General features: G+C 45.1%; 1 protein-coding gene across 2 annotated transcripts in view; it reads right to left on the bottom strand.

The window, feature by feature from the left end:
- Positions 1–27,904, bottom strand: part of ARIH1 (ariadne RBR E3 ubiquitin protein ligase 1) — a 78,336-nt gene that overhangs the window by 6,731 nt on the left and 43,701 nt on the right. The window contains exons 8-13 of one of the 2 annotated variants that reach the window (XM_088446335.1): positions 23,741–23,783; positions 23,484–23,555; positions 23,112–23,242; positions 13,495–13,552; positions 9,626–9,892; positions 3,169–3,281 (exon numbers count right to left, since the gene is read on the bottom strand). In XM_088446335.1, coding sequence (XP_088302461.1) covers positions 3,169–3,281; positions 9,626–9,892; positions 13,495–13,552; positions 23,112–23,242; positions 23,484–23,555; positions 23,741–23,783 — 684 coding nt within the window. The remainder of the gene's footprint in view (positions 1–3,168; positions 3,282–9,625; positions 9,893–13,494; positions 13,553–23,111; positions 23,243–23,483; positions 23,556–23,740; positions 23,784–27,904) is intronic. The other variant, XM_088446339.1, reaches the window with a different exon arrangement.

The following is a 27,904-nucleotide window of genomic DNA, read 5'->3' on the forward strand; positions in this document are numbered from 1 at the left end:
GTAACAGATCAAATGAATATGCATGAGAAAAAATATAGGAGAAAAGAAAACAAGTATTTTTATGACTATGTTCATAATCCTTTTCCTTGTGTACATGGCTAACAAAAAGCTGTGCAGTCAGACACCTGGTTTATCTAAGTAGCGCACTCACACTATGTCCGCTATCTTAAAATATGTCCATACTACTAACGATAAGGTTACAATAGTTATGCTGACTGTCTAACCAATAAAATGGAGCCACCCTGTTTAATCCTCAGTGGAGAAACAGGGGGCAGGTGCAGAAGCCTAAGCTCTCACGCTAAGCAGACGCATGCGCAATGGACTGTATTTACAAACGAGGGAACAGTGTTCTGGCATTCGGCAGGCACCGCTGACTTGTTTACATTAGCAGAAAAAGTCACTTGCACAACAGCGTTTTTGCAGGCGCATTGCAGTAAGCCTCATATTTACGGTTTACAGTGAAATTGCTTATTAAGAGCCAGAACCAGGAAGTGGGGAAACCCGCGGCTGGAAGTAACATTATCAATTAAATTATTAGAGACTGATCACAATATAACATGTAAACGTGTCCCCATACATCTAGCCTCCACACATGTTAAACAGATCTACTAGTTGCGCGACTCAGTAGAGCTGAGTGTCTTTTCGTGCAAATCTCTTTTCCTTAAAATGCATCTTATTCACAAAGCAATGTGAAAAGGACGCACAAGCAGCTTATGCTGATTAGACTGATATGCGGCATGCCTACAGTGGTGCTTGAAAGTTTGTGAACCCTTCTGAATTTTCTATATTTCTGCTGAAATTTTGGCCTAAAATTACCTCAGATTTTCACACAAGTCCTAAAAGTAGATCAATAGAACCAAATCAAACAAACGAGACAAAAAAATTAGACGTGCTCATTTTTTCAACAATTCCTCTTCTGAGGTTCTAAAGCTACATCCGTTAAAGGGTTCCCTGTTAGTGGGACCTAAAAATTAATATGGTCAAAATTATCTATAAGGGGGCACTATTTTATCTTTCTTTATATTGATTAGCTTATGAAAACTTTTGAATACCTTAATTAATGTTAATAAAACTACACATTAAAAAATAGGTGTTGGATAACAATCAATATTTTAACCCATATAAATGAACAATTGGTTGACGCCCTTTTTTAATTGACTGGTAAATTCTTTAAATAATTAATTAAAAAATTGTATATTCACAATATAAAAACAATCAAAATTTGACACTTCAACATACAGTTTCACTTCATAGTTTACAGAAACGATTCCAGTTGTTGTTTCCAACAGTAGATCATAAACTGTAACCCCTTATGATATAAGGTGCATACACACTTAACGATTTTTTGAACGATTTAACTATAACGATGTAGTTATCGTTCAATAGTTGAAAAAATCATTCAGTTTCTGAATTATAACGATGAACAATTATCGTTCATGCGCGTTCCAGTTTGTAGTTCATTCTGACTGAACGATTTTTATTAAGGGAAGTTACAAAAATCGTTTGTAGTTCAAAATATCATTCATTACACTTTAAAAAATCTGACAGATAATGTGACAGAAAATCGTTCATAAAATCGTTGGTAATAAAATCGTTGTGTGTGTATGCAGCTATACTCTTCAAAAGCTGTGTGCAAGTGTACCTAGAAGAACTGATGCTGCTTTGAAGGAAAGAGTGGTAATCCAAATATTGATTTAATTTTGATTTCTATTCTGTTCATTCACTTTGCTAAAAACAAACTATTAATACTTCTATTTTTGAAAGCATTCTTACTTTGCAGCATTTTCTCCACACCTGCCTAAAACTTTTGCACAATATTGTGTATGTGTAAATATACCCAGCAGAATGTCAGCATTTCTGTCGACATTCTCGAAAATGCCAACATGTTCAATGTCAACATCATAGCTTTGTGACTACATAATGACTACAGAATGTAAGCTCTTACGAGCAGGGACCTCTTCCCTTATGTGCTTCTCTTTACATTTTCTTCTATTCTTTAGTCCCCATAAGGGCACCTAACACGTGACTGCCAACTCCCAGCTGCTTATTGTGAGTGCTTTAATCGTTATTTCAGCAATGTATATAAATCATGTCCTTGTCCTGCACTGTAATGTACTGTAAGTTACGTGTTTCTTGTTCACTTATTAGTTCTATGTACTATGTAAGGCGCTGCGGAACACTTGTGGCGCCATACAAATAAAGGATAATAATATCTATATATCTATCTCTATATGTCTATCTATCTACATAAGTTTGTTGAGCACTAACAAATATACTGTGTGCGCGTCCCCATTATGTGAACAATGCTCCTGTGAGAAGCGTGCTTGATTTCAGTCATTGTGTAGCAGACGTCCTCTAGCACATGGCACTAAGTGAGGCCTTCCTAGTAGCATTACGCAAAATCTGCACTATAAGAACTAAACTATACGGATTTGCTAATATCGAACTTGCACTAGACAAGCATTTGTGAACCATACTTTTGTTTTTTTAGTCCTTCTAGAAGTGTAATGGTACATACACACGGTCGGACTTATCAGATCATTGTTTAACGATAACTATGAACGATTTAATCAACGGTTTGAACGGTTTAATGAACGATTTCTGACAGTATTAAAATTAATGATATCGTCCAAATCTGTCTGCAAACACAGTTGACGTCAGATATCGTTATCTGACATGCGGGAATGCGCATCGTTGGTTGATGCATGCCCTACATGTCAACGATATGAACGATTATTACAATCGTTATCGTTCCTATCTATAACAAAATCTGACCGTGTGTATGCAGCATTACATCGTAAGATCTCAGATTAAAAAAAAAAAAAAAAATACCTAGAAATGTCTTAAAAGCCAACTGACCTAGTTTGAGACATTGCAATAACACAATCACCCTTTACATTTGAAAATTACTGTATTTTTTTTTTTTATTATTTCATTTTTTTTTTTTTTAGAGTGGATGAACTTTGCTTGTTCTGCGTTTGTAGTCTGTAATGCATTTGTAACTATGTCTGTATGATTAACCTGCTTACAAGTAGTGGGTCACTGATCATTATTTCTACTTTTGTTCAAGCATCCAGCAGACACATTAGTGCTAATACCTCCTAATATTTAAAAGGCATAAAAAAGAGCTTATATACAGCCAGGAACTATGACACAAGTTATTCTTACCTATACTTGTCTTGTACTTTTTGCTTAATGTCTTGAAGTGAATCCTGGGAAATATCCCTTTCCAGATATCCAGACAGAACTTCTGTCGCATTCTCTAAATCTGCCTGATTATTCTACACAGAGAAAACAGGAACAATAAATAATGTTTTTATTGTTTTTAATTATTTAAATACTTCAGTGGGATGTAAGATTATACAGTCACAAAAACAGTGAGGATCAAACATGTCTGTAGCTCCTCCCTCTCTACATCTAGCGGCATATTCGATTGTCCGTGAGGTTTTAAGTGCAAGAAGCGCGGGTCCTGACAGCCTGGATGTAGAAGACAGCGCTTTGGAAGGTAAGTAATTACTGACTACTTAAACAAATCGGAAACTTCCAATTGTTTAATTAGTGCCACAGGGGTCCCATAGCAATTCCTGACCATTTTTCCTAAAAATAAGGATTTTAGGAAAAATTGGTCGTGCTCTAAGGCTGCGAGAAAAAAAAACTTGTTATCCTCTTCATACAATACTGAGATGCCTCTTGTTCCTCAAAAACAGACAAGTGAAACAAGAGAGAGCCAGTGAAACAAGAGAGAGTGTGATAAAGTTTTTATTTCAGTGACAATTTTATAAAACGATTGTGAGACTGTGTACCAGACATCTAGGTGTATAACAACACCATCAAGCATAAGTTGTTGTAATAACAGGGTACCTCCTGGGTTCAAGAATCCGCCCACTGTGCCTTGGTCTGGTCTGGATCAGCTCCTCCTCAGACATCCTCCAATGCGTTTCAGCTTAAAAAAAGCCTTTGCCATGACAAAGGCTTTTTCTAAGCTGAAACGCGTTGATAGATGTCTGAGGAGGAGCTGATCCACACCAAGGCAAAGTGGGCGGATTCTTGAACCCAGGAGGTACCCTGTTATTACAACAACTTATGCTTGATGGTGTTATTATACACCTAGATGTCTGGTACGCAGCCTCACAATCGTTTTTATAAAATTGTCACTGAAATAAAAACTTTATCACACTATTGTGGCTCTCTCTTGCTTCCAGTGTCTGTTTTTGAGGAACAAGAGGCATCTCAGTGTGTATGAAGATGATAACAAGTGACAATTGTGGTTTTGGGCAGACCAGTGTATTTTAAGAAGATCTATACATGTACTGATTAATCTTGAAGGAACTAATTAATTAACGTCGGATTTATGGACTATTGATGGTGACATTTTGGTCTATCTAATATACTACTATTAGAGATTAATTCCCTATTGAGTTTTTTTGCGCAAGGTTTACCTATTTATCTATATTAGTCCAAAAGGACAGCTCGGTCCCCATGGAAAATTAGAAAAGGAAATTTACAGGCCAGAGCCCCCTGATCTGAAACTCTCCTAACAGCTTTTATGGCTCAGAGAAAAACCATCTACCGATTAAGAAACTTTAACTCCTCTGAAACTAAACACTTTAAAAAAATTGAGACTGTAATGCCAAGTACACACTAAACTTTGTGCACCCGGCCGACGCACGATACGACGAACGGCATGTCATGCTGTCGTTTGACACCGCATGGTCTGGTGAACAACCGCACGATATGTCGTTAACCAGCCACCTCCATAAGCATGGGGTTGTTCATCAAATTGATAGATTGAGCAGCATGTAGGCTCGATCTGTCGATGTGATGAACGACCCCACGGGAGTACGCATGGCTGGTCATAGTACATACACACTTGCCGACATGGACGATATGTCGGCCCGATCCGCCGGAACCGGTGACACATTGTCTTAGTGTGTACCCAGTTTTAGGCATTCAACAAGATCCCACAGGGGGGACAGATTGACACTGTATATGCTATTTTCCAGTAACAAAGTTAGTTTATCTGAAAGAAAAATTAAAGAACTGAATCCCGAGCCTTAAAATATCAACCCCCAGTCCAGACTGTCCTATAAAAAAAAGTGGCAACATAGACAACCGAAAGGACTCCGGGCCTGATTCAGAGTTGGGAATAGAGTAAGAAATAGCAAGTAACTGAGCACCTGGACAAACCATGTAGCAATGCAAGGGGTGCAAATACATACCTTTTTTTGCATGCAGGGTAAATACTGGCTGCTGTTGCATGTAGGCCACAAATGCTGGACAGCTTTATTTTTACATTGCAATTTAGTTGTCAGTTTGGGCACTCCCCTCCCATATCTACAGCTCTCTGTACATTTTAAATCTGCCCCACCGCAGTGCAGCATGGTTTTACCTAGATGCACAGTTACTTGCTGTATCTTACTCTATTCTTAACTCTGAATCAGGCCCTTAGTGTAACCCCTGCCTCACACACCATGATATACTCATTTTCATACCCTATGACAATTCTTGGCTGAAAATGTATTCCCAGCCCAAAACATGGTCTGAGTCCCTCTGTAGAATCACGTTATTAAACCTTCCACTGTAAACTCAGGTATGTAAAATACCTTGGCTTAAAAAGGTCCTGTCTGTGGTAACAAATGCCAAGATGGACCCTCTGACATGTTAGAAATGTCCATGTATTGGCCTGTCTAGGGCATCTAGGATGACTAGAATGCCTTTGCTTTTTACTTTTTTTTGTTTAGTACCCCAAAAGCATTGCCAATGGAGGAAGAGAGATATGGAGGAGAAGACAATAGTCAACCACTGCACTGATGAGGCAAAACATCTAAGGCAAGACACAATTTCAAGAGCAGCTGCCATGGAACTCAGGAGATCAAGAAAAAAAACAAACTTGGATAACTATAAATAGACCCAGATGACCCCCATGGAGCAGCTATGGGAAGGAGACCCCATCGTCTAAGGAGCTAGTCACTAGTTGGACAAGCGGAGTAATGGATAGGTCCAATTTGCTTCCACCACTGTGGATGCAGTAACTCCTGTCATGGATGACCGATGATCCACAGGCTTGTCTCATTAGCAAATCACAGTTCCCCCTAGTCTCTAGTGGGGCCTTACAGTTTACAGAAAGAAAAAGAAAAAAGGAGAGAGTAATGGTAAAACTTACCTTGGTTAACGCGCTTTCTTCAAAGTCCATAGGGTCCACAGGGAGACTTTGGTGGGTAGATGGGACCTGGAGGACCAGACACCAACAACAAAGCTTTTCAATTCCAGGATACTCCGGTCCTTCCCTCTATACCCCACCCACAGTCTGAGGACACTTCAGTTTTGTTAACAAGCGCAGGGCAGGAGCAGGATAGGAGAGAAGGAAGACTGGTACACTGAGGAATCACACGCTCACAAAGGAGGAAATAAATGACCAGGAGAAGAAAATCCATAGAAGCTAGGAGCGTCAGGGCGGGTGACCTGTGGACACTATGGACTTCGAAGAAACAGTTAACCAAGGAAGTTTTACCATAACTCATTTTCTTCTTCAGGGTCCATAGGGCTCCACAGGGAGACACTGGGAATGTCCCAAAGCAGTTGTTCAAGGGCGGGAAGGCTCCTGAGCTGATCGAACCCTACACCTGAAAGAAGCATCCTGAGAGGCAAATGTATCAAAGGCATAAAAGCAAAGAAAGGTGTGGACAAAAGACCAGGTGGCCACCTTACATAGCTGTTCAGCTGTGGTGCCATGCCGGGCTGCCCACGAGGGACCCACAGAGTAGAATGAGCAGAGAACGTAGTCGGCACAGGAAGGCCAGTCTGTGTGTAAGCCTGTGACATAGTCATGCGAATCCATCTGGCCAGAGTCTGTTTGTTAGCTGGCCATCCCGTCTTGTGGAATCCATATAGGACAAAGAGGGAGTCCGATTTCCGGATGGAAGCAGTACGGTCCACGTATATCTTTAGTGCACGGACCACATCCAAAGAGGCCTCACCTGTCGAGAGGTCTGGTGAATTAAAGGCCGGAACCACATTTTCCTCATTCAAGTGGAAGCAGGATACCACCTTGGGAAGGAAGCCTGGGCGTGTTCGAATAGCTGTGATCAGATAGCTGGTCAGAGTGAGGAAACTCTGGTAAAACAAACTTTTGTCACTTAGAAAGTACATGTTTTTTCTTAGGAATGGGTTCATCCTCTTCTATTTGTAGAATAGTTTTAACAGATCTCACAAGAGCAGGTATATTTAGTTTAGAGGGTGGCTCCTCTTCTCCTGAGACGGAGTCAGAGTGAGAGAGATCTAAGTCTTCTGCCTCCCCAGATGATATCTCAGAATCAGATAACTGTGTGGATTCGGAAGATATCATAGTACGTTTAGTAGACTAAGAGCCGTATTCAATTTGTTTCGCCCCCGTGATACTTTTTTGCCTACTGGACTTTCCGCCTACTTCGCCTGTTTTGGAGGCGGAAAAGTATCGCGCACGTGCCCGCGTATCCCTGTATTCAATTTGAAAGTACGCGAAACACGGGACCTGGCAAAACAAACAAGTCGAAAGTCATGTCCGATTTGGGAAATCAGCCTGACCCCCCAAAAGATGCTCTGATATGGGGGTTCCCTATGGTACCCCCCAATTTGGCTTGCTGAAGGTATTTGGTGTTTTTAAACGGGCTCAATAGCTGTGAAATTGCGTTTTTGCATAAGTGGTGAAGAATAGTATTCAGGAGGTTTTTTTGCAGAAAACATATCCCTGCAAATTTGGGGTACTTGAAAATGGAGGCTAGCATATTTAAAAGTTGCTAAAGTTAAGTTTAAAAAATCGTGAAAAATCCATCTGCTGCAAGCACCTGCAATGAAAAAAACACCTGGGGCATACTTGGGGACCCCCCTGGAGTCTAGTTCGCTAGTTTTCAACTTTGCCCCCCAACTTATTTTTTTTCACCCCCAAAATGAAAGTGATTTTTTTTGGGTGTTCTTAAGTTGTTTTTTTTAAATGTTGACGCAGTTTACCTTTGGGGGGGGATGTCTGAAGGCTGCACGGTGGTTCCCGCAACGTTGCACCCCAAAACCCCAATTCTGCACTTTTTTCCGCCTGCTATTCATAAGCAAAACTTTTTCGCCTATTAGGCAGAAAGTCTTCAAATTGAATACGGCGATACTTTTTTGCCGATTCCGGCTTTTCGCTCCAAACTGAATACGGGCCTTAGTAGGTAAAGGTTTATCTTTTTGCAGCATTTGCTGAAAAATCGTAGAGGTATTAGCCAAACTCTGTACTTAGGTAGACAGTACGTCTATCCATGGGGGAGGCAAAGGATTTGCAGGGGGAGCTACCACGGGGACTGCTACTTGGTCTTTAAGTTTTGCCAGCATTTGTAAAAATGCAGCCAGGGTGAGGGAGAAGGACCTGGGGCTGTGTAACAATTAATAGAGAGACCATCCTGACTGAGGTCCTCTATGGCTAAGCCCGCCGAGCAGGACTTACAAGATATTAGAGTAGGAGGAGCAGCATCAGGCTTCTTTTTATTCTTTCCTCTGCCAGACATTCACAAGAATAGAATACATAGTATGATACAGTGCAATGAATACCTTGCAGTATATGTAATATGGCACAATGTAGTGTGCAACCGCGCTATAAAGTATGTGATAGTCTTCACACTTAAATAGCAGATGTGAGGTACAATGAACTCGCAATACCTTAGTATGTCAGTGTATAGTAGAAAAAAGGGGCAGGTATATAAAGGGGCAGGACAGTACAGAAAATAGAGATTAGCGCTAGCACAAGTCACATACAAACGGCAGTGGTCTAGTGGAGTAGTGAGCAAGCCAGTGTCCACATCAGCGCCTCCTGTCTGTCTCATGAGACCGGAGGCAAGACTGCACTAAGACGCGGGTCCTTGCGAACGGGGTTTCGCCTTTCCTGTCCTTTGGATTCCGGGTTGAATTCTGGGGTCCTGGGAGCCTGCCAGCTAGTCCCCCTCGGGACCCTGCCGGGGGTACCTAGCACAGGCTTGGTGTCACGGCGCAGCGGAGGGGCGATGGGGCGGCAGCACAGACATCTGGAGAACAATCAGGTGCTGCTCGCCCGTTTGGTAAAAAAGTAAATTAAATCATAAAATTAAAGCTTGGGCTGCTTAATGCAACTCTCTGTTATAACGGTGGTCCAGCTCCTGCCGGACACCAACGAAACTGAAGTGCCCTCAGGCTGTAGGCGGTGTATAGGAGGAAGGACTGGAGAATCCTGGGATTGAAAAGCTTTGCTGTTGGTGTCCGGTCCTCCAGGTCCCACCTACTTCGCAATGTCTCCCTGTGGACCCTGAAGAAGAAAAATTTATTACCACACCAGCTAAGCCACTAATCTTATATTTCCATAAGAGGTATTCATTTGTTTTAGAATAATCTAGGAGGATCTGATATGGATTATTTACCAACGAATCCTGTCAGTCAGACAGGAGTGCCACTGATGCCCCCTTATATTAAGCTGATTAAGAAAGAGAAAGTTTACAGAAAGACTCAACTGACCCGGCCCTAAATCACCCTATATATACACACACACACACATACATACATATATATATATATATACACACACACACACACACACACACACACACACACACATATATATGCTCTGACTAAAAGTAGGGTTTACCTCAAATATAATTGACTGGTTGTTCTTCTTGAGGTAGAACGCAAAGACATAAGTGTACATAAGGGTGGACCGGCACTGGCACAGCACATCCACTGCCTTCTTCAGAAACTGCACTTCAATCCATGACATGTTATGTTGCTGCATCTCCTCCATCTTTTGCTTGACTTGGGCATACAGCTTGTGCTCAAATCGCAAGCTCTGCATGTGGTTCATGTAGCGGTTGCAGTAGAACAGGTATCTCTGTAAGGCTGCTCTGGATCGCTGCGTCAGTACAAGGCAGAGACAAAAAAAAGGTAAACTGGTGACCGCTTTGGGTCAAGGTAAGTAATGTACACATTGGGCAAGCACTCAGCAACAGTAAAGGAGTTGCACACCTTCAGAAGCACAACAGAGATCATATGTAGCTTTTTCACCTCCAGCCACAGATTACATGGTGCAGTGAAGTTCCCCAAGGATGTATTAATGAGTACAGAGTTGTCACTAAGGGCTTATTGAAACATATGGGGGTAGGGTGGGTAAGGTGTGCTCTTCCTGCTAGTAGTGGTGATGGTGATGACTTGTGTGTGTTTGTGAGTTGTGTTAATTGGAATGTTTCTTCTGGTGGTGGTGGTGTTTTGGGAGTGAGAAGGAGGGTGTGATTGGGTATGGAGGGTAGTTAGGAGTAATGTGGAAAGGGAAATGAAATAGGATCAAAATGAGGCCAGTGAGACACAGTAATTTGGGGCAAAATCTTTTATTGAGTAGTCACAATGCTGCTCTGTTGAGATCCGAGGCAGGTGAGTGGGGTCCAGTGATGAGTGGTGATGAGACTGGGGAGGTAGGTGGACCCTTTTAGGGGGCTCCTTCCCGTGTGGGTCAGTGACCTTGCACGTCACCCCTGCTGGACCTATGGTCGACAGTCTAGGAAGTCTCGGGGGGTGGGGTGATTTGCAAAGTGGGTTGGAACACCAGTGCGGCGTCCCGCGTGTTGGTGTGAGGCTTGACAGTGCTTACCCTACCAGTAGGTTTTTTGTTATGGTGATGTAGGTCGACATTGCGGCCGTTGCAGATAGGTTGGAAGCTGCAGGTTTGTTGGTGAGCTGGATCAGCGTGTTGCTGGTGTACGGCTGTTCTGATTGGTCTGCGGAGGTCAGCAACCGGAGTGTGCAGCAGAAGTTGGCTCTTGGTTGTGCCGCTGGTGGTGCGGAGCCAGAGGTGTGGATGGGTGAGCCACTGGGAGGCTGGGTTGCAGCGTGTGTGCTGGGACCACCCCTGGGGGGTGGTCTGCCCGGGATACTGATTCGAAAAAAGCCAGGGAGGAGGGGGGGGATGTGGAAGGTGTGACCGGGATGGAGCTGGTCACTGGCGATGTTGGCTGTGCGGACGTGCGGACTTGCGGCCGGATGTGCAGGGTGCTTTTATCACTGACGGTCCCTCGTGGAAATGGGGATCAACGGTGGAGACAACCCTGGCCAGGAGTCAGTTGCTGAGCACGCCTTGGGGGAAGAGAGGCTGGTCCGGGTTGGAGCCGGTCACTGGAGGTGTGAGCAGTGCGGACCAGCGGGCGGGTGGGCTGAGAGCTTTCTGCACTGGCGGTCCCTGGTGGGGATGGGGATCTTAAGTGGAGGTCAGCCTGGATCGGTGTCAGGTTTGATGTGAGGGTCACCAACGCATTTCGGCACAGATGCCTTCTTCAAGGAGGTGTGAGAGGATCAATGCTTCTGAGGTTCTTATGTAGGGCACTTCCAGGGGTGGGGGTGTGGTCAGGTGACTCATGGAGCCAAAGTTGTGTTTGAAAGGTAATGTGGTGCAGGGACTTGCTGAATGGTGATGCGGTGCAGGTGTGTGCAAGAACTAGATGGAGTGATAAATTTAATCAGATTAGGCCAATGGTGTGTTTGATAGGTAATGCGGTGCAGGTGTGTGCAGGGACTAGCTGGAGTGATAAGTGTAATCATATTAAGCCAATGGTGTGTTTGAGAGGTAATGCGGTGCAGGTGTGTGTAGGGGCTTGCTGAATGATGATGCGGTGCAGGTGTGTGCAGGGACTTGCTGGAGTAATAAGTGTAATCAGATTAGGCCAATGGTGTGTTTGAAAGGTAATGTGGTGCAGGACAGTGATAAGTGTAATCACCATTCAGCAAGTCCCTACACACACACCTGCATCGCATTACCTCTCAAACACACCATTGGCCTAATATGATTACACTTACCATTCCAGCAAGTCCTTGCACACCCCTGCACCGCATCACCAATCAGCAAGTCCCTGCACACACCTGCACTGCATTACCTATCAAACACACCATTGGCCTAATCTGATTAAATTTAGCACTCCACCTAGTTCTTGCACACACCTGCACCGCATCACCATTCAGCAAGTCCCTGCACACACCTGCACCACATTACCTTTCAAACACACCATTGCCCCCATGAGTCACCTGACCACACCCCCAGCCCTGGAAGTGCCCTACATAAGAACCTCAGAAGCATTGATCCTCTCACCCTCCTTGAAGGGATCTGTGCCGAAACGCGTTGGAGATCCTCACATCAAACCTGACACCGTTCCAGGCTGACCTCCACTAAAGATCCCCATCCCCACCCACCAGGGACCGCCAGTGCAGAAAGCTCTCAGCCCACCCGCCCGCTGGTCCGCACCGCTCACACCTCCAGTGACCGGCTCCACCCCGGACCAGCCTCTCTCGCCCCACCCCCTCCCAGACGTGCTCAGCAACTGACTCCTGGCCAGGGTTGTCTCCACCGTTGATCCCCATTTCCACGAGGGACAGTCAGTGATAAAAGCACCCCGCACATCCGGCCGCAAGTCCGCACAGCCAACATCGCCAGTGACCAGCTCCATCACGGTCACACCTTCCACATCCCCCCCTCCTCCCTGGCTTTTTCCGAATAAGTATCCCGGGCAGACCACCCCCCAGGGGTGGTCCCAGCACACACGCTGCAACCCAGCTTCCCAGCGGCTCACCCATCCACACCTCTGGCTCCGCACCACCAGCGGCACAACCAAGAGTCAACTTCAGCTGCACACTCCGGTCGCTGACCTCCGCAGACCAATCATAACAGCCGTGCACCTGCAGCACACCAGCAACACGCTGATCCAGCTCACCAACAAACCTGCAGCTTCCAACCTATCTGCAACGGCCGTAATGTCGACCTACATCACCATAACAAAAAACCTACCGGTAGGTAAGTACTGTCAAGCCTCACACCAACACGCGGGACGCCGCACAGGTGTTCCAACCCACTTTGCAAATCACCCCACCCCCCGAGACTTCCTAGACTGTCGACCATAGGTCCAGCAGGGGTGACGTGCAAGGTCACTGAACCACACGGGAAGGAGTCCCCTAAAAGGGTCCACCTACCTCCCCAGTCTCATCACCACTCATCACTGAACCCCACCCACCTGCCCAGGATCTCAACAGAGCAGCATTGTGACTACTCAATAAAAGATTTTGCCCCAAATTACTGTCTCTCGCTGGCCTCATTTTGATCCTATTTCATTTCCCTTTTCACATTACTCCAAACTACACTCACACCCTCCTTCTCACTCCCAAAACACCACCACCACCAGAAGAAACATTCCAATTAACATCACTCACAAACACACACAAGTCATCACCATCACCACTACTAGCAGGAAGAGCACACCTTACCCACCCTACCCCCATACGTATTCAGTGCGGGAAAGGTACTCCCACACAAAGGTGCAGCACCCCAAAACCTCAACACACCACCCCCTGGTCAACGAGAGCGCAGTTCTACAACCCATCTTCATATAAACATGAAACATCATAAAAAACTGATACACAAAATTTGTCAAATAAGGGCAAGAACTATTACTGACCAATTAAGATAGTATATTATATAAGACTCACCTCTTGTGCATCGCGGGCAGCTTTTGCGTCATCCTCATTGTAGCGATTACAGTTATACCTGTTATAAGGGATGAATAGTCACCACTTTAATTTCATTGACAGCTGTAACTTCTGGTGAAAGCAGGTTTCCCTCCAACACAAATTCAAATAACCCTTGTAACCCAGAAAACTCTACTCAAATAAATCACACAGTTATTACATATGGCTAGAATATATATAGAAAAAGATTTATTATTAAACTAAAAAAAATAAAATGTACACCCTTATATATAGAATACATATATATTTACAAGAACATACCATACAGTAACAATACATTGATGAATACAATTTTACTTTGCCAAATAAGCAGGCAACATGAGGAAGCCATGTGTACGAAAAGATAAGGACACCCTATGAGTCTGCAGCTGCAGGACTACCTTCAGTAGCATTAATATGAAGTAATTGGTTTTCTAATAGTTTCAGTTTTTTTACATCTTAGTTGAGGAATTTTGGGCAACTCCTGCTTACAACACTGCTTAAGTTTACTATGTTTGAAGGCAATCATTTTAGGATCCAACACGATTTCACAATGTTTTTGTGATACAGTGTTGGGTCCATTCCAAAACTATTTAAATTTTCTGAAATTTGGATATGTAATTACTATTGTGCTTAAGCTCATTGTTCTGCTGCATAGTGCAAATTCAGCTAAGCTTCAGATCTTGGACAGATGGGTACACATTCTCCTCGAGAATACTCTGACAATATAGAGCAGTACATACAGTATGCTGGACTCAATGATTGTGAGGTATTAAGTTCCTATGACTGCAAAACAACCTCAAAACATCACTCCTCTTCCACAGTGTTTGACAGCTGGTATGAGATCCTTGTGGTGCCTCATGGTGTTTGGATTTCAACAAACATGGCGTTGTGCACTGATATCAAACAATTTCATTTTGGTCTCATCTGTACAGAGGACATGCTTCCAGAAATACTGTTATAAACTTGATCTATAAAGTAACGTAATGTAATGTTTTTCTGAAGAGAAGATTGATTTTTTTATGGCCATGCCTCCATTGTTGTGCAACCTTCTCCCAATGTGTCGGCGCTGGAAGTCATGTATTATGTTAACAGAGGCCAGTAGATCACTGGAAGTTGGTTGTTATGATTCTTTATGCTGCTATCTCAGATCATCATAGTCTGATCTTTATCATTATTTAAGCACCAAAAAGATGCAAGTGTGACAAAAATTGGATTTTTTTCTGTACTCACCGTAAAATCCTTTCCTTGTCGTCCATCTGTGGTACACTGCAAGCTGACGCTGGGTTGAGTGGGTTGGACCATAGGAGTAGGCACTATAAAACTAATCTGACTCCACTCTGCTCCACTCCCCTAAATAACCCCTCCTGCTTCCCGGAAGCCTCAGGTATTTACCAACAAAGCAGCTTGTAGAAAGCAAGTCACACCACAATAATAAACCATAAACCAAAACAAAAACCGCAAAATCACTAGAAAGGGAGGGATCGCAGTATCTCCCAGATGGATGACAAGGAAAGGATTTTACGGTGAGTACATAAAAAAAAATCCAATTTCTTTATCATCCGATCTGGGTGACACTGCTAGTTGACTCTGGGAATTCCCAAAATAAGCCTAACAGAGGGGGACATCGACCGGCAAGGCAGCACGCAATACACTGCGGCCAAATCAGCCTCAGCATAACCAAAAGTGTGAATATTATAAAACCTGGTGAACATGTGCACAGAAGACCAGGTTGCCGCCTTGCACAACTGTTCTACTGAAGCATCACGGCGAACCAGCCCAAGATGACCCAACCGCCATTGAATGGGCTTTGAGTGAAGTAGGACCTGGCACATCCGGGGACAGATGCATAGCTGCCGTCACCCATCTGGGAATAGAATGCTTGGAGGCCCGCCAACCATGTTTCAGAGCGTCCACTAACACTAAAAAAGAATCAGTACGGCAGAAGACCGAGGTACGATGAATGTAAATCCGTAATGCCATCACCACATCTAAGTGACGGAGCAAGGAATCAGAAGAGGAAGAAGAAGAACCCGGAAAAGAAGGAAAAACAATGTTTTGATTCATTTGAAAGCCTTTTGGACTAACTTGGTCTGGAGGTAGAGGAGAAGCAAATAAACATCTTGGACAAGGACCCACAAGATCCAGAATGTAACCCCCCCTCCTGTCCAGAACTCCCTATAACCAACGATCTGGTCCTGAAAGGGACAGGCATCCCAAAACTGAAGCAAGCGGGACCCTACTACCGTAGGCAGACAGGGGGCCCCCAGTCAGATGGCTTGCTTATCCACAGGCTTTCTGCCGGGACGTTGAGTAACAGTAATTCCCCTCCCTCGAAAGGTATCTCTGCGAAATGAAGAAAACAGACCACTAAATGTAGTAAATCTACCACTCGCCATCATGTGAAAAGGACAGACCCGAGAAGACATATCTTCGCGGTAAGCCAGGCAAATTAAAGACTAAAGAAGGTAAGACGGGCAAACTAAAGAAACCAGTATCTGTAGGATCACATTAAAGGATACATTATCTACTTCTACACAGCAGAAATTTGTACTGCCTATTCAGAGAACTGTTACAATTTAGGAAATGTGATTAAAAAAAGGACACATTTAAGTGTGTGGAATTTAACATTCTGGACGGAATTCAATTGTTGCCTCGCACCCAATCTCACGTCTAAAGTGACAGGAGATCGCAGGGCGAGATTCAATTGATTAGAATATCGCGCCCAATGAGGTCGGGTTTAGCCGCGTAAAACGGCTACACCCAAAGTGCTGGGCATGATGAAAAGTGCCGTTTGGGTGCCCAAACATGTAATTTTTCACTCAACGTACCACCTGATGGGTGCGAACTGAAATGCCGGCGCTGGCAGCTGTTCGCGCCTGACAGGAGCATCAACTGAATAGCTTAGTCTGGAGCGTAGGTGGCTGCAAACAATTGAATTCCGCCCTATGTATCAAATAGCACACTAACTATTAATGGAGCCACCAATATTTAGCAGTTATGAGTAACCCATTACTCATATTGGTTTGCAAACATATTTTATTCACTCCAAGAAAGGTTATTGAATCAAGTGGGATAATATTTAAAAGATTAGAATCAAGTTGGGTGACCTAAATATCCACTATATAAATTCTGAATACTATTGGTTACACCTGACAGTTGTTATATACACACTCCTCCCAAATATAAAGAAGGGACATGAGTATTGTCAAAATTATCCTAACGTGGTATATATGATTCATTGCGAGACAGGATATCGTTGATACCTTAAAGGATCAAATACTGTGCAGAATAAAATGAGTATTATCATTTGGGCTATTTTGATACCTAATTAAAAACTCCAATACTTGCTGATTATACAGTAAATGTGATGTTTCTATTGGTACGGTCATATTCATTCTAATGTGGCCAATATAATCTATTACCAGGTGCAAGATATTTGTGACGCCCAAGAGAATTAAAAACTGCACAGGATAAAGAGTACCACCAATGGGGCTATTCTGCTACCTAACTATACACTCCAGTACCTGTGACTAATACAGAGAACAGGATCTATTTTTGTTACCACATACATGCTTCCCCATATGCATATAAATAACAAGAGATATGGTAAGAACTTACCTTTGTTATCTCTGTTTCTACGAAGTCCATAGGGTCCACAGGGTTGACCTTGGGAGGGTATAGGTTGGGAACCAAATTCGGGCACCACGCAGTTAAAGCTTTTAGCTCCCAGGATGCACTGGGTCCACTCTCCCTACAACCCCTGCCCCAAGCCAACATCTGTTTATTGGCCGGCCATCCTTTCCTGTGAAATCCAGAAATCCATAGACTACAAATAAGGAGTCTGATTTCCTGAAGGAACTTGAACGGATCACATAAATCCAAAGAGGCCGGACCACAATCAATGAGGCCATACCAGCCGAGAGGACTGGTGACTGAAATGTCAGTACCATAATTTCCAGAATAATATGGAACTGATAAACCACTTTAGGAAGTGACACAGGGCGAGTGCAACTCACAACCCTGACATGAGAACCCTCCCAATACCGACACTCTCCTGGCGGAAGCAAACACCATAAGAGAGAGAGAGACTAAGATATAGACCATGTAATGGCTATCAAAGCTAGTGGTTCAAATGAAGGTCCCAGGAGGACACGAAGAACCACTACCAAATCCCAAGGAGTCCCTAAGGGGGACAAAGGGAGGCAGAATCTAGAAAACACCCTGAAGGATGGTTCGAATACCCGAGAGTGGAGCAATTCCACAACCGAACCATACTGACAGTGCAGTGATCCACACTCTCAAGAAGGCCAGGCGGAGGGCGAGACCCAAGCCAGCTGGAAGGAATGCCAGAACTTCTGGAAATCCTAAACACCAGAGGACCATAGCAACAGGTATGATACCCATAAGAATTAATTATGCCACAGTCTGTGGTAGATCCCAGCAAAAGTAGGCCTATGCGCTCCAAACATCTGGATGATGACAGAGCCAGAGAAGCCTTAGGACCACAGTAGGGACGTAATCAAAGACAAACGATCCAGGACCAGGGAAAGGGAAGGACCCTGAGACAACAGGTCCGGATATGGAGGCAGCAGGAACAGAGTGTCGATGGCGAGACTCCGAAAATGTAAGTACCAGTGATGGCTGGGGCAATCTGGAGCCACCAGCAGGAGGGCACTTCCGTCTCGATTGAACTCCCAAAGACCTCGAGGAAGAAGGGAGGCCGGAGGAAACAGGTACACAAAGTAGAAGGTCCACTGCACTGACAACGCATCACCTGAAGGATGCTACATCACCTCTAGTTATGGACCCTAACACCAGCAGTGTGTGACAGAGTCAGAAGGCCATGAGGATCACCTCTGGTGAGGCCCCCTCTGCTCACTAGGAGTTTAAACCTCTCTTGGAGAAGAGACCAGCCCTCGGAATGCACGTCATTACGGCTGAGGAAGCCCATTTCCCAAGGGAGAACTCCCGGAATGAACATTGCAGAGATGGTCGGGAGGGGACCCTTGGACTTGCTGCCCAACGACCAGAGTCCCCTAGATGTAAGTCACTGTTGTGACATTGTCGGACAGAACCTTTTCAGGTTTACCGGGAAGTATGTGTTAAGCCAGAGTGAAGACCCAAGACAGCTTAAAGTTCCAACAAGTTAATTGGCAGGGCGGCTCGACAGACGTCCAACTGCCCTGAAACGAATGCGGACCAGACACTGCTCCCCAGAGACTGACGTCCGTTGTAAAGATTACCCTGGATGAGATGACCAAAGCCACCCGGACAGAGACCGACGCACCTCTGGAGAGAGCGTAATCGCCTGAACAGTGATCCGATGGAGAAACCCGTTCCATCTGGAGAGGATCAGATTGTGCAAAGGCCTGGAATGGAACGGAGCATATTCCACCCTTCCGAAGGTAGACACTCTGGATTCCAGACCTCGTATTACAGAGTGTAAAGACATTTGTCGACTGTGTAGACATCCGCACACTCGTAGTTGAAGAGTGGAGAGCTTGTCTTATGTTGGAAGAATTCTCAGATTCTGGAGAATCTATCAGGGCTCCCAGATGAATCATACCCTGTGAGGGATGCAGGGAGGACTTTTGTCCAATTGATTAACCTTTTGTGCCTGTGAAGGAAAGCAACGGTTAACTTGAAATGGCTTCAAGTACCCTGGTGATCCTGCTAAGAGCAGGAGGTTGTCCAGATACTGGAGAAGTTGGATACACTGAACAGGTGGACTGTCAGAAAATCCATAAATCTGGTAAACCCCGGCGGGGCTGTGGACAGTCCAAAGGGCAGAGCCGGAAAACTGCAAGTGCTGCTGTGGAACAGCAAACCCGAGCCAACGCTGATGAGAGGGCTCTATAAGTACCCATAGGTACATGTCCTGAATATTCAGTGATACCATGAAAGTCCCCAGGTTCCAAACAGCAGATGATGGAGCATAGGGGTTTCCTCCTGAGCCCAGGCACCTTTAGGAACTGGTTCAGGGAATTGAGACAGAGGATAGGCCAATGAGGACCAGTCGGCCACTGCCACAGAAATAAAGTAGAACAACCAGTCCCTCGCTGAGATAGTGGGGGCTGGCCTACATAGCTCTGCTTACCGCAAAGACTGTCTAGCTTTCTGGATTTGTAAGGCCCTGTTCGGGTCTGAAGAAGGGCCCGTGTAAAACACATGTGAGGAGGCCGCCTGAGCAATGAGAGGGCATACCCGAGAGAGACTACAACTCCTACCCAAGTATCCGTGGTGACATAACACCAGCACTGGGCGAACTGAGAAAAACGGTATCTCACTCTGGAATCCCCCCGTCAGGCCGAAGGTTTATCCTTAGGTTTAGAAGCAGGGTCTGGAAGTCCAGGTCTGCTCGGTACTGGATATGGCAGCCCTTGCGGAGGCCGACAGCCTAGGAAAAAACAGGCCTTTAGGCTGACCCCGACTACAAAATAGATTTTAGTCCGAAGCCTTGTAGTGGGGTTAACTGAAGGCGGTAATCTTGCAGTTAGTGATACTGCCAATGTTGCTACAATCTTGTCGAAGTCAGGACCAAACAAGATCTTCCCAAAATATACGATATCTACACCTCTGTTTTCCCAGAGCGCAGCCACAGGGTATGTGCATATTTCATGTGAGCGACAAAAAAACATTTGAACCCTAGCCGTGCTGGAGGGAAAAAAAACTTTACAAATGCATCAGCCCAGTATGAAATAGCACCAGACAACCCTGCGATAGCCATGGTAGGACGGGCAACAGCCCCTGAAAGCGTGTATATTGATTTCAGGCAAGGCTACCACCTACGGATCCGTAGAATCCGTCCGTGCAGGAATGGGAGGCGTAGTAACGCCTGTAATCAGACAAGTAACATGCAAATCCACCCCAGGAGGTGTTTTCTATTACTTGTGATGACCCTCAGGGAAAGGGAAACAGGAGGCCAAACGCTTTTGAGAGACTAACTATCTGGCGATAGCCAGACTCCCACCATGAGATCCACCCGTTGGTCAGAGACGGGGAACACAGCCAAAGACATGTTAAACTGAGGGTGTATGATTTAGGTGCAGGTTCGACATTCTCTATAACTAGAATGGACCTGACTGCTAGCCCCAAAGCAGGGATAACAACAATACTTGAAAAAGGCTCCCCCCCCGGTGTGAGAGGGAAAGAGCCCGACGCATCACCCAGTTCACCCTAAGTTAGATGGAAGAGCCAACTGGGAAGTAACCACAGGGCGTTTATCACGCCATTTTGTGTTTTGTAGAAATGACCTCCACCCAGGGTGGCTGTCATGTTAATCCCTGCAAGGGGAATGTCAGACTGTTATGGTACCAGAGGGAATTCATGTACTGTGAAAAACCCCGGTACGTAGCGATAGTCTGTGTCACAGGGGTAAAGTGCAAGAAACTGCGAGTTACCCTGAGATGAAAAGGGCAGTATGGTGAAGTAACCCCAAGTGAGTTACAACAATGGGGGTCACCCGGCTATCCGCAATGGAGACCAGGAATCTGAGAAAACAAACCGCCCAAGGGGGTCGTGTAAGGGGCTCGGCACCCGATGGCGCCGCCTACATAACCCTTTCTGAGTCAAGTCCTCCGCACTAATACCTGTAGTCCATTACTTGCAGGATAGCAAAAATGGGTGCAGTATCGTGCTCTATTTCCTGGTCAGACCAATCTGACCAACCATCTTGGCGGAAATATTAAGCAGTGCTATACTGGTCCTGACTGACGCTAAGATTAGCTCCAGGGACCCATTGTCAGCGCATGCAACACACAGTTCCACCTAACATATGGCAACGTGCAGCACGCAACATTATGTGACAAACCTTACAAATAAATTATATATATATATAAAGGTCTCAGAACCACCCTAAGTACACCTGTATTAGGCCAGTTGGTAAAGAAAAGGGATAGATATACACTGACAGGATAGAGAATAAAGCACAGGCAGTCAGCACTAGCATAAGTCACATACAATGCAGAATATTATTTATATATATATATATATATATATATATATATATATATATATATATATATACATACATACACACACACAAACACACACACATACATAAACATATAGACATATAATATACTGCAAATGTCGCTACATTCAACTGCCCAGATTCAGTGTCTGGGAAGGCTATAGCGATGTGTACACTGACCTAAATGGTGAGGTACGCTGGGGGACTGGACCAACTGCCATCCCCGGAGATCTGCTGCTGCACCACAGTAGTAAAATGGCTGCCTGGAGACCTCAGAGGAAGCGTGGCCCGCGGAGGAAGCAGCTCAGCGACGCCAGACTATAATACTTGAACGGCGCACTGAGCTGAGGGGAGGAGCCGCTACAACAGGGAAGGCTGCCTCCGCTGGCCAGCTATTTACCCCCGGGACGCCGGCTCCCTGCGCTGATCGTTAGGTCCCTGGTGGTCTAGTGGACACGCGGGGTATGGGGGGGGGGGCCCACCTCCACTGCCAGCGCCACCAGTATGTCCCCAGAGACCGGAGGCATCGGACCGCAAGCGGTGACCAGCGACCTTACCTGCTCCCCATCGATCCGGCCGAAGTCCTGGGCGCCCGCAGAGTCCGGCTAGTACAGACTCTGGGGTCCCGCTGAGATCCCCAGATCTGTACTGGCGTCTCAGCGCCGGCGTGGTGACGGAGCGGCAGCTAGGAAGTCCTATGGACAGTCCGACGCTGCCGCTCTAAAGAGTCCAAAAGTAACAAAAAAAAAACCCTGTGGACTCATAAAATAAAAAGAAAGCTTAGGGGCTGCTAATCAGCCCCCCCTGCGATAACGGTGACCCAACTCCGGCTGGGCACCAACTTAAACTGAGGTGCCTCTGGCTTGGGGGAGGGGTTGTAGGGAGAGTGGACCCAGCGCATCCTGGGAGCTAAAGGCTTTAACTGTGTGGTGCCCATATTTGGTTCCCAACCTATACCATTTTGCTGGAAAGGTATATTTTATATGTATTTTTAACTTATGGAAATAAAATGTATATTTTAATTTAGTGCACGATACGGACACTTTTCCTTCTTTGCTATGTAACATGTCTCAGAACATCATACAGACTGATGTCCACTTCTGAGAAGACTGGTAATTGTCTTTAGTGTTAACTATTTGTAAATATTCTTTCTTACTGTAAATTTATGGCCTTCAAAGTGTTTGTATATTGCCTTCTAACCATTACCAGACAGTGGAGCAGAAATTATTGGTTTTTTTCTGAGATAATTGCAGATGGTTATTCTCCTTGATGCTGCATTAGCACTAACATTAATGGTCCATAACAGAACTGCCAAAGGTTATGCTTTTATACAGGAGTGGAAGCACAGCCTGATGTCCAAATAATGAAGTCCACTTGATTAGAAGCACCAGGCTCTAATTATCTGCTTTCCTTATAAGGACAGTAAGGGTGTACTTATTTTTTCACACTTGCATCCTTTTTGAGCTTAAATAATGTCTAAATAAAATCTGTTATATGGTTGTTATATAATTAACCAACTCAAGGCAACATATTCTTCTACTGATTCACACATATATAGACTACAGTGGCAATTACAAATCTCATCAACAATCAGGCTTCAAACATTGCTTATATTCTGCCTTACCAAGCAGAGCCATGCGGTTCCCAAGGACCCAGGCACACCCAGCAGAATTCAGCCTTGCAGTTTTGGTTCCGGCACACCATGTGATTGCACCCTCCATCCTTCTCTATGGTCACGTGACATTTAGGACATTCCTGGGAAAACACATGAAGATAGGACACATAAGGAAAAGAATTGTAAAGTGTTACTAAGCTGAACATTTAATAAATAGTATGTCCAATAAGCGTATACTTGTGACTACCGTTTTTTGGGGAGTTTTAATTAGATTAGAAAAGCAGCATTTGAAAATAAATTGAATAGAACTATTGTTATTGAGACTAGAATACTGAAATCTAGATCTCTGGTAGCTATTATGTCGCCAAGTGAGACTCCTACCTTTGTATTAGCTGCAATCCAGTTTGATGTCTCACTGTCATCGTCACACTTTTTAATCCATTTTTTTAACCACTGTTGGAAAGAGAGATGGATTTTACTCTCCAATTTCTTCTACATTGCCCTTTAGGCCCAACTCCACCCATTATTTCCCCCTTCTGATATGCATGATCCTTATAGTGTATAGGGTTATGAAGCCTTGATCATACACGGTTTAGCTTTACAACATACTGGCATAAAAATGTTTTCCCTCCACTTACCTTACATTTAACTGGATCATGCCAATTCTCTCCACAATTGAAGCTATAACATAAGAAACATACTATGAGAATTTAATTAAAGCACCACTAAGAATAAAAAATACATTTTCATTTGCTATTTATATTTTTCCACCCTATTCAATGGGGACACTAATTAGAATGATTAGCTCTTCCAATACAAGGCAGGACTCCAGATTAAAGGGGATATCTCTTTTTAATCGGGGAAATAATCTATAATAAATATGTGAAAACAGCAATGTGATTTAATGGGAATATTAATCAACTGTATGCTGGTTTTTTACTTATATGTACGAACAGAACTTTTAACTCGTTTTATTAGACGTAATTATTTTAAGTACCTTGTAATGTATCAGTCTTGTCCACACGATTGACTTTTCTTTAAAAATGTCATACATAAAAACTAGAGAAAACCGCTATAAAAATATAAGCAGAATAGGCCCTACAGATGTGTTTTCATATCCCTAGCCTCAATACGACAAGTGGGAAAGTGAGCCGCCAGATATTGGGTCGACTCTGCTTGAGCAGAGAATCACTTTTGACCAAAAATACATTTTAGTCACAGACCGCCTCATGAGACTGCACTGATTAATATAATATGCAACACTTGTGTATTTTTGTGCGACTGAATCTGTATATGAAGCAAAACGAACCTTGGCTTGGAAATAGATTTATATTCCTACCTGGTTAAATCCTTTTCTTGGATATCCATAGGGGACACAGGCTTTAGACAGTGGGTATAGGCTGCAGTAGGAGTCCTGTAATCAATCAGTCAATCTTTTTCTCCAAGCAGCACAAGCTCCTTCTTCCCTAAACCCCGCCCGCAGCAATAAAGTTAAGTTCGAAAGCCCAAGAAAGGAGCGAGAAGGAAAACCGTCACAAACACATGTCCACAGATCCATAGGTATCAGTAGGAGAGCAAAAAAAACCCCGCAAGCCAGGTGTGTCAGGGTGGGCACCCTGTTTCCCCGATTTATATAGAAGAAAAAGATTTAACCAATAACATAAATCTCCTTTTCTTATTTCCATAGGGACGTCCCATGCTATTCCCCCAAGGGAGGAGATGCTCCTGAGCTGCGCTGAGAACCCTTCGCTCGAAAGCCGCATAAGCAAAATGTGTCAAATTAATAGAATTTGAGAAACGTATGGTCAGAGGACCACGTGGCCACCTTACAAAGCTGCTCAGTGGAGGCACCACGTCGAGCTGCCCAAGAAGTACCCACCATCCTGGTGGAATGAGCTGTCACTGCAGCCAGGCAGAAGGCCCGCCACAGAGTAAGCATGGTGGATGGTCAAACAGAGCCATCTGCTTCGTAGCTGGCCAGCCCCATTTGTGAAAGTCATAGAGGAAAAGGAAACAAGGATCTTCGTGATGACTTAAAAACTTGCGAATCCTGGCCTGTATGTTCCAAAGTTTTTCTGGAGGGAGGAAGACCGGCTGAACTTTGAAATCCAGCAAGGTCCCCAGATTATACTTCTCCTGCAATGAAGTCTGAGAGGATTTCTTCCATGATCCATTTTTGGAATTGCAGGAGATCTATCATTAGATGGATGTGTTCCCTAAGGACCTCCGGTGACTCAGCGAGGGTCAGAAGGTTGTCTAGATATTAAGAGTAATGGTAGACTTCCCTTTGTTAACTCTATTTCTTCAAAGTCCATAGGATCCACAGGGAAACCATGGAGTGTTTGTGTGGTTGGAGTGATCCAGGCACCAAACAGTTAAGCTTTAGCTCCCAGGATGCCTCCACATATACCCCGCCCCCAGCCACAGGCAGACAGTTTTGTAAACAAGCCCAAGGCAGGAGCAGGAAAGTAGAGAAGAACATTACTCTCAAGAAACATTCTCCCAGAAAATAAAGGAATCAGTGATCAAGAGAGAAAAATACCCAGTGAGGCCAGGTGTGCGTCCTGTACATCCCTATGGACTTCGAAGAAATAGAGTGAACAAAAGGTAAGTCTACCATAAGTCTTAATTTCTTTTTCAGAGTCCATAGGGGACCCACAGGGATACCATGGGGATGTCCCATAGCAGCTTTCCTAAGGGTGGGGACGCTCCTGAGCAGAGAGGAGAATCCGATTCCCCAAAGAAAGCATCCTGAGAGGCAAAGGTATCAAAGGCGTAGAACCTGAGAAAGGTGTGGCCGGAAGACCACGTGGCCGCCTTGCACAATTGTTCAGCAGAAGCGTCACGACGAGTAGAATATGCTGTAACCCTGTTTCGAACAGGAAGATCAGCTTGCGTGGAGGCCTGAGATATTGTCATGCGGAACCGACTAGCCAGAGTCTGTTTGTTAGCTGGCAAGCCTCGCTTGTGAAAGCCATACAACACAAAAAGAGAATTTGATTTCCTCAAGGAATTTGTACGATCCACATATATCCGAAGAGCACGAATCACATCCAAGGAGGATTCACCTGCAGAAAGATCCGTGGACTGGTAGGCCGGAACCACAGTCTTTTAATGCAAATGGAACCGGGATACCACTTTAGGGAGGTACTCAGCCCTAGTACAGAGGACAGCTCTGTCCAGATGAAAGATCAAAAATAGAGAGCGATAAGAGAGCACTGCCAAATAAGATACCCTGCAGGCAGAGGAAGTAGCGAGGAGAAAGAGCGTCCAGCCACTTAATGTCTACAGAGTTCAAAGGTTCAAACGGAGGAGCCTGTAGAGCCCTGAGAACCAAGGACAAATCCCATGGAGCTAACAGAGGGACTACAGGAGGTTGAAGACGGAGAACCCCCGGAAAGAATGTTCTAACATCAGGCAGGGGAGCAATCCTTCACTGGAACCAAATTGACAGAGCAGAACCCTAAGGGAGGCCAGTCGGAGACCAAGGTCTAACCCAGCCTGGAGAAAGGCAAGCACCTGGGAGACCCTAAAAACTGGAGGCTCATAGCCTCTGGGGGAACACCATTGAAAGTAAGACTGCCAAAAGCATAATAGATGCGGGCTGAGAAAGGCGTACATGCCCTGAGCATCGTCTGGACCAGGTAGGTCCGGGTGCCGGCAAGAACCCTGTGCTAGTAAATCCTGCCATAGAGGCAGTGGAAACGGAGAGTCTATGGAGAGACTCCGTAGGTCGGCGAACCAATGTCACCTGGGCCAGGCCGGGGCTATTAGTATCACCATGCCGCCTTCTTGCTTGAACTTTTGAAGCACCCTCGGAAGGAGAGAGATCGGAGGAAAGAGGAATGCGAGACTGAAGTCCCACCACACTGCCAGAGTGTCCACGAAGGTGGCTGAGGGGTCTTTGACCCTGGACCCGCACCTGGGGACCTTGCGGTTGTGATGTGAGGCCATGAGGTCTATGTCTGGCAGGCCCCATTTGGTCACCAGGAGTTGAAAGACATCCGAGTGGAAAGCCCATTCTCCGCCGTGTATGTCCCGACGGCTTAGGAAGTCCACTTCCCAATTGAGTACTCCTGGAATGAAACACTGCAGAGGTTGCTGGGTGATGACCTTCGGCACAGAACAGAATGTTTGCCACTTCCCACATGGCTGCCCGACTTTGCATGCCTCCCTGATGGTTGAGGTACGCTACCGCAGTTGCGTTGTTGGACTGGATCTGGACCGGCCTGCCATGGAGGAGATCCTGAGTGAGTGCTCTGTGTACTGCTCGAAGCTCCAGAATGGTTATGGGCAGGCGACTTTCCCGAGTTGTCCACCATTCCTGAAAGGAATGCTGACTGACTACTGCCACCCATCAGCGAAGGCTGGCATCTGTCGTGAGAAGTTCCCAATATGGAATCCAGAAGGGGCGAACCTTGTCCAGATAGGACGTCTGTAGCCACCATGAGAGGAAAAGACGAACCTCCGGAGAGAGGAGGATCATCTGGGACCGGATCAGATAATACTGTCCGTTCCATCGGGAGAGAATCAGTTGTTGTAGAGGTCTGGAGTGGAACTGGGCGTATTCCACCATATCGAAGGTAGACACCATGGACCCCAGGACCTGCATTGCTGACTGAATGGATAGCCTCAGATTGTGGAGCAAGCTGCGCACATACAAGTGTAGGGTCAAAATCTTGTCTGCTGGCAGATAGATACTCTGTATTCGAGAATCTAGGAGTGCCCCCAGATGTATCATCAGCTGTGTCGGAGATAGGGAGGACTTTTTCCAATTGATGACCCAGCCATGTGTTTGCAGG

This window comes from Taudactylus pleione, unplaced genomic scaffold, assembly GCF_031769625.1.
Source record: "Taudactylus pleione unplaced genomic scaffold, aTauple2 ptg000019l, whole genome shotgun sequence".
In the NCBI taxonomy this organism is placed as follows: Eukaryota; Metazoa; Chordata; class Amphibia; order Anura; family Myobatrachidae; genus Taudactylus; species Taudactylus pleione.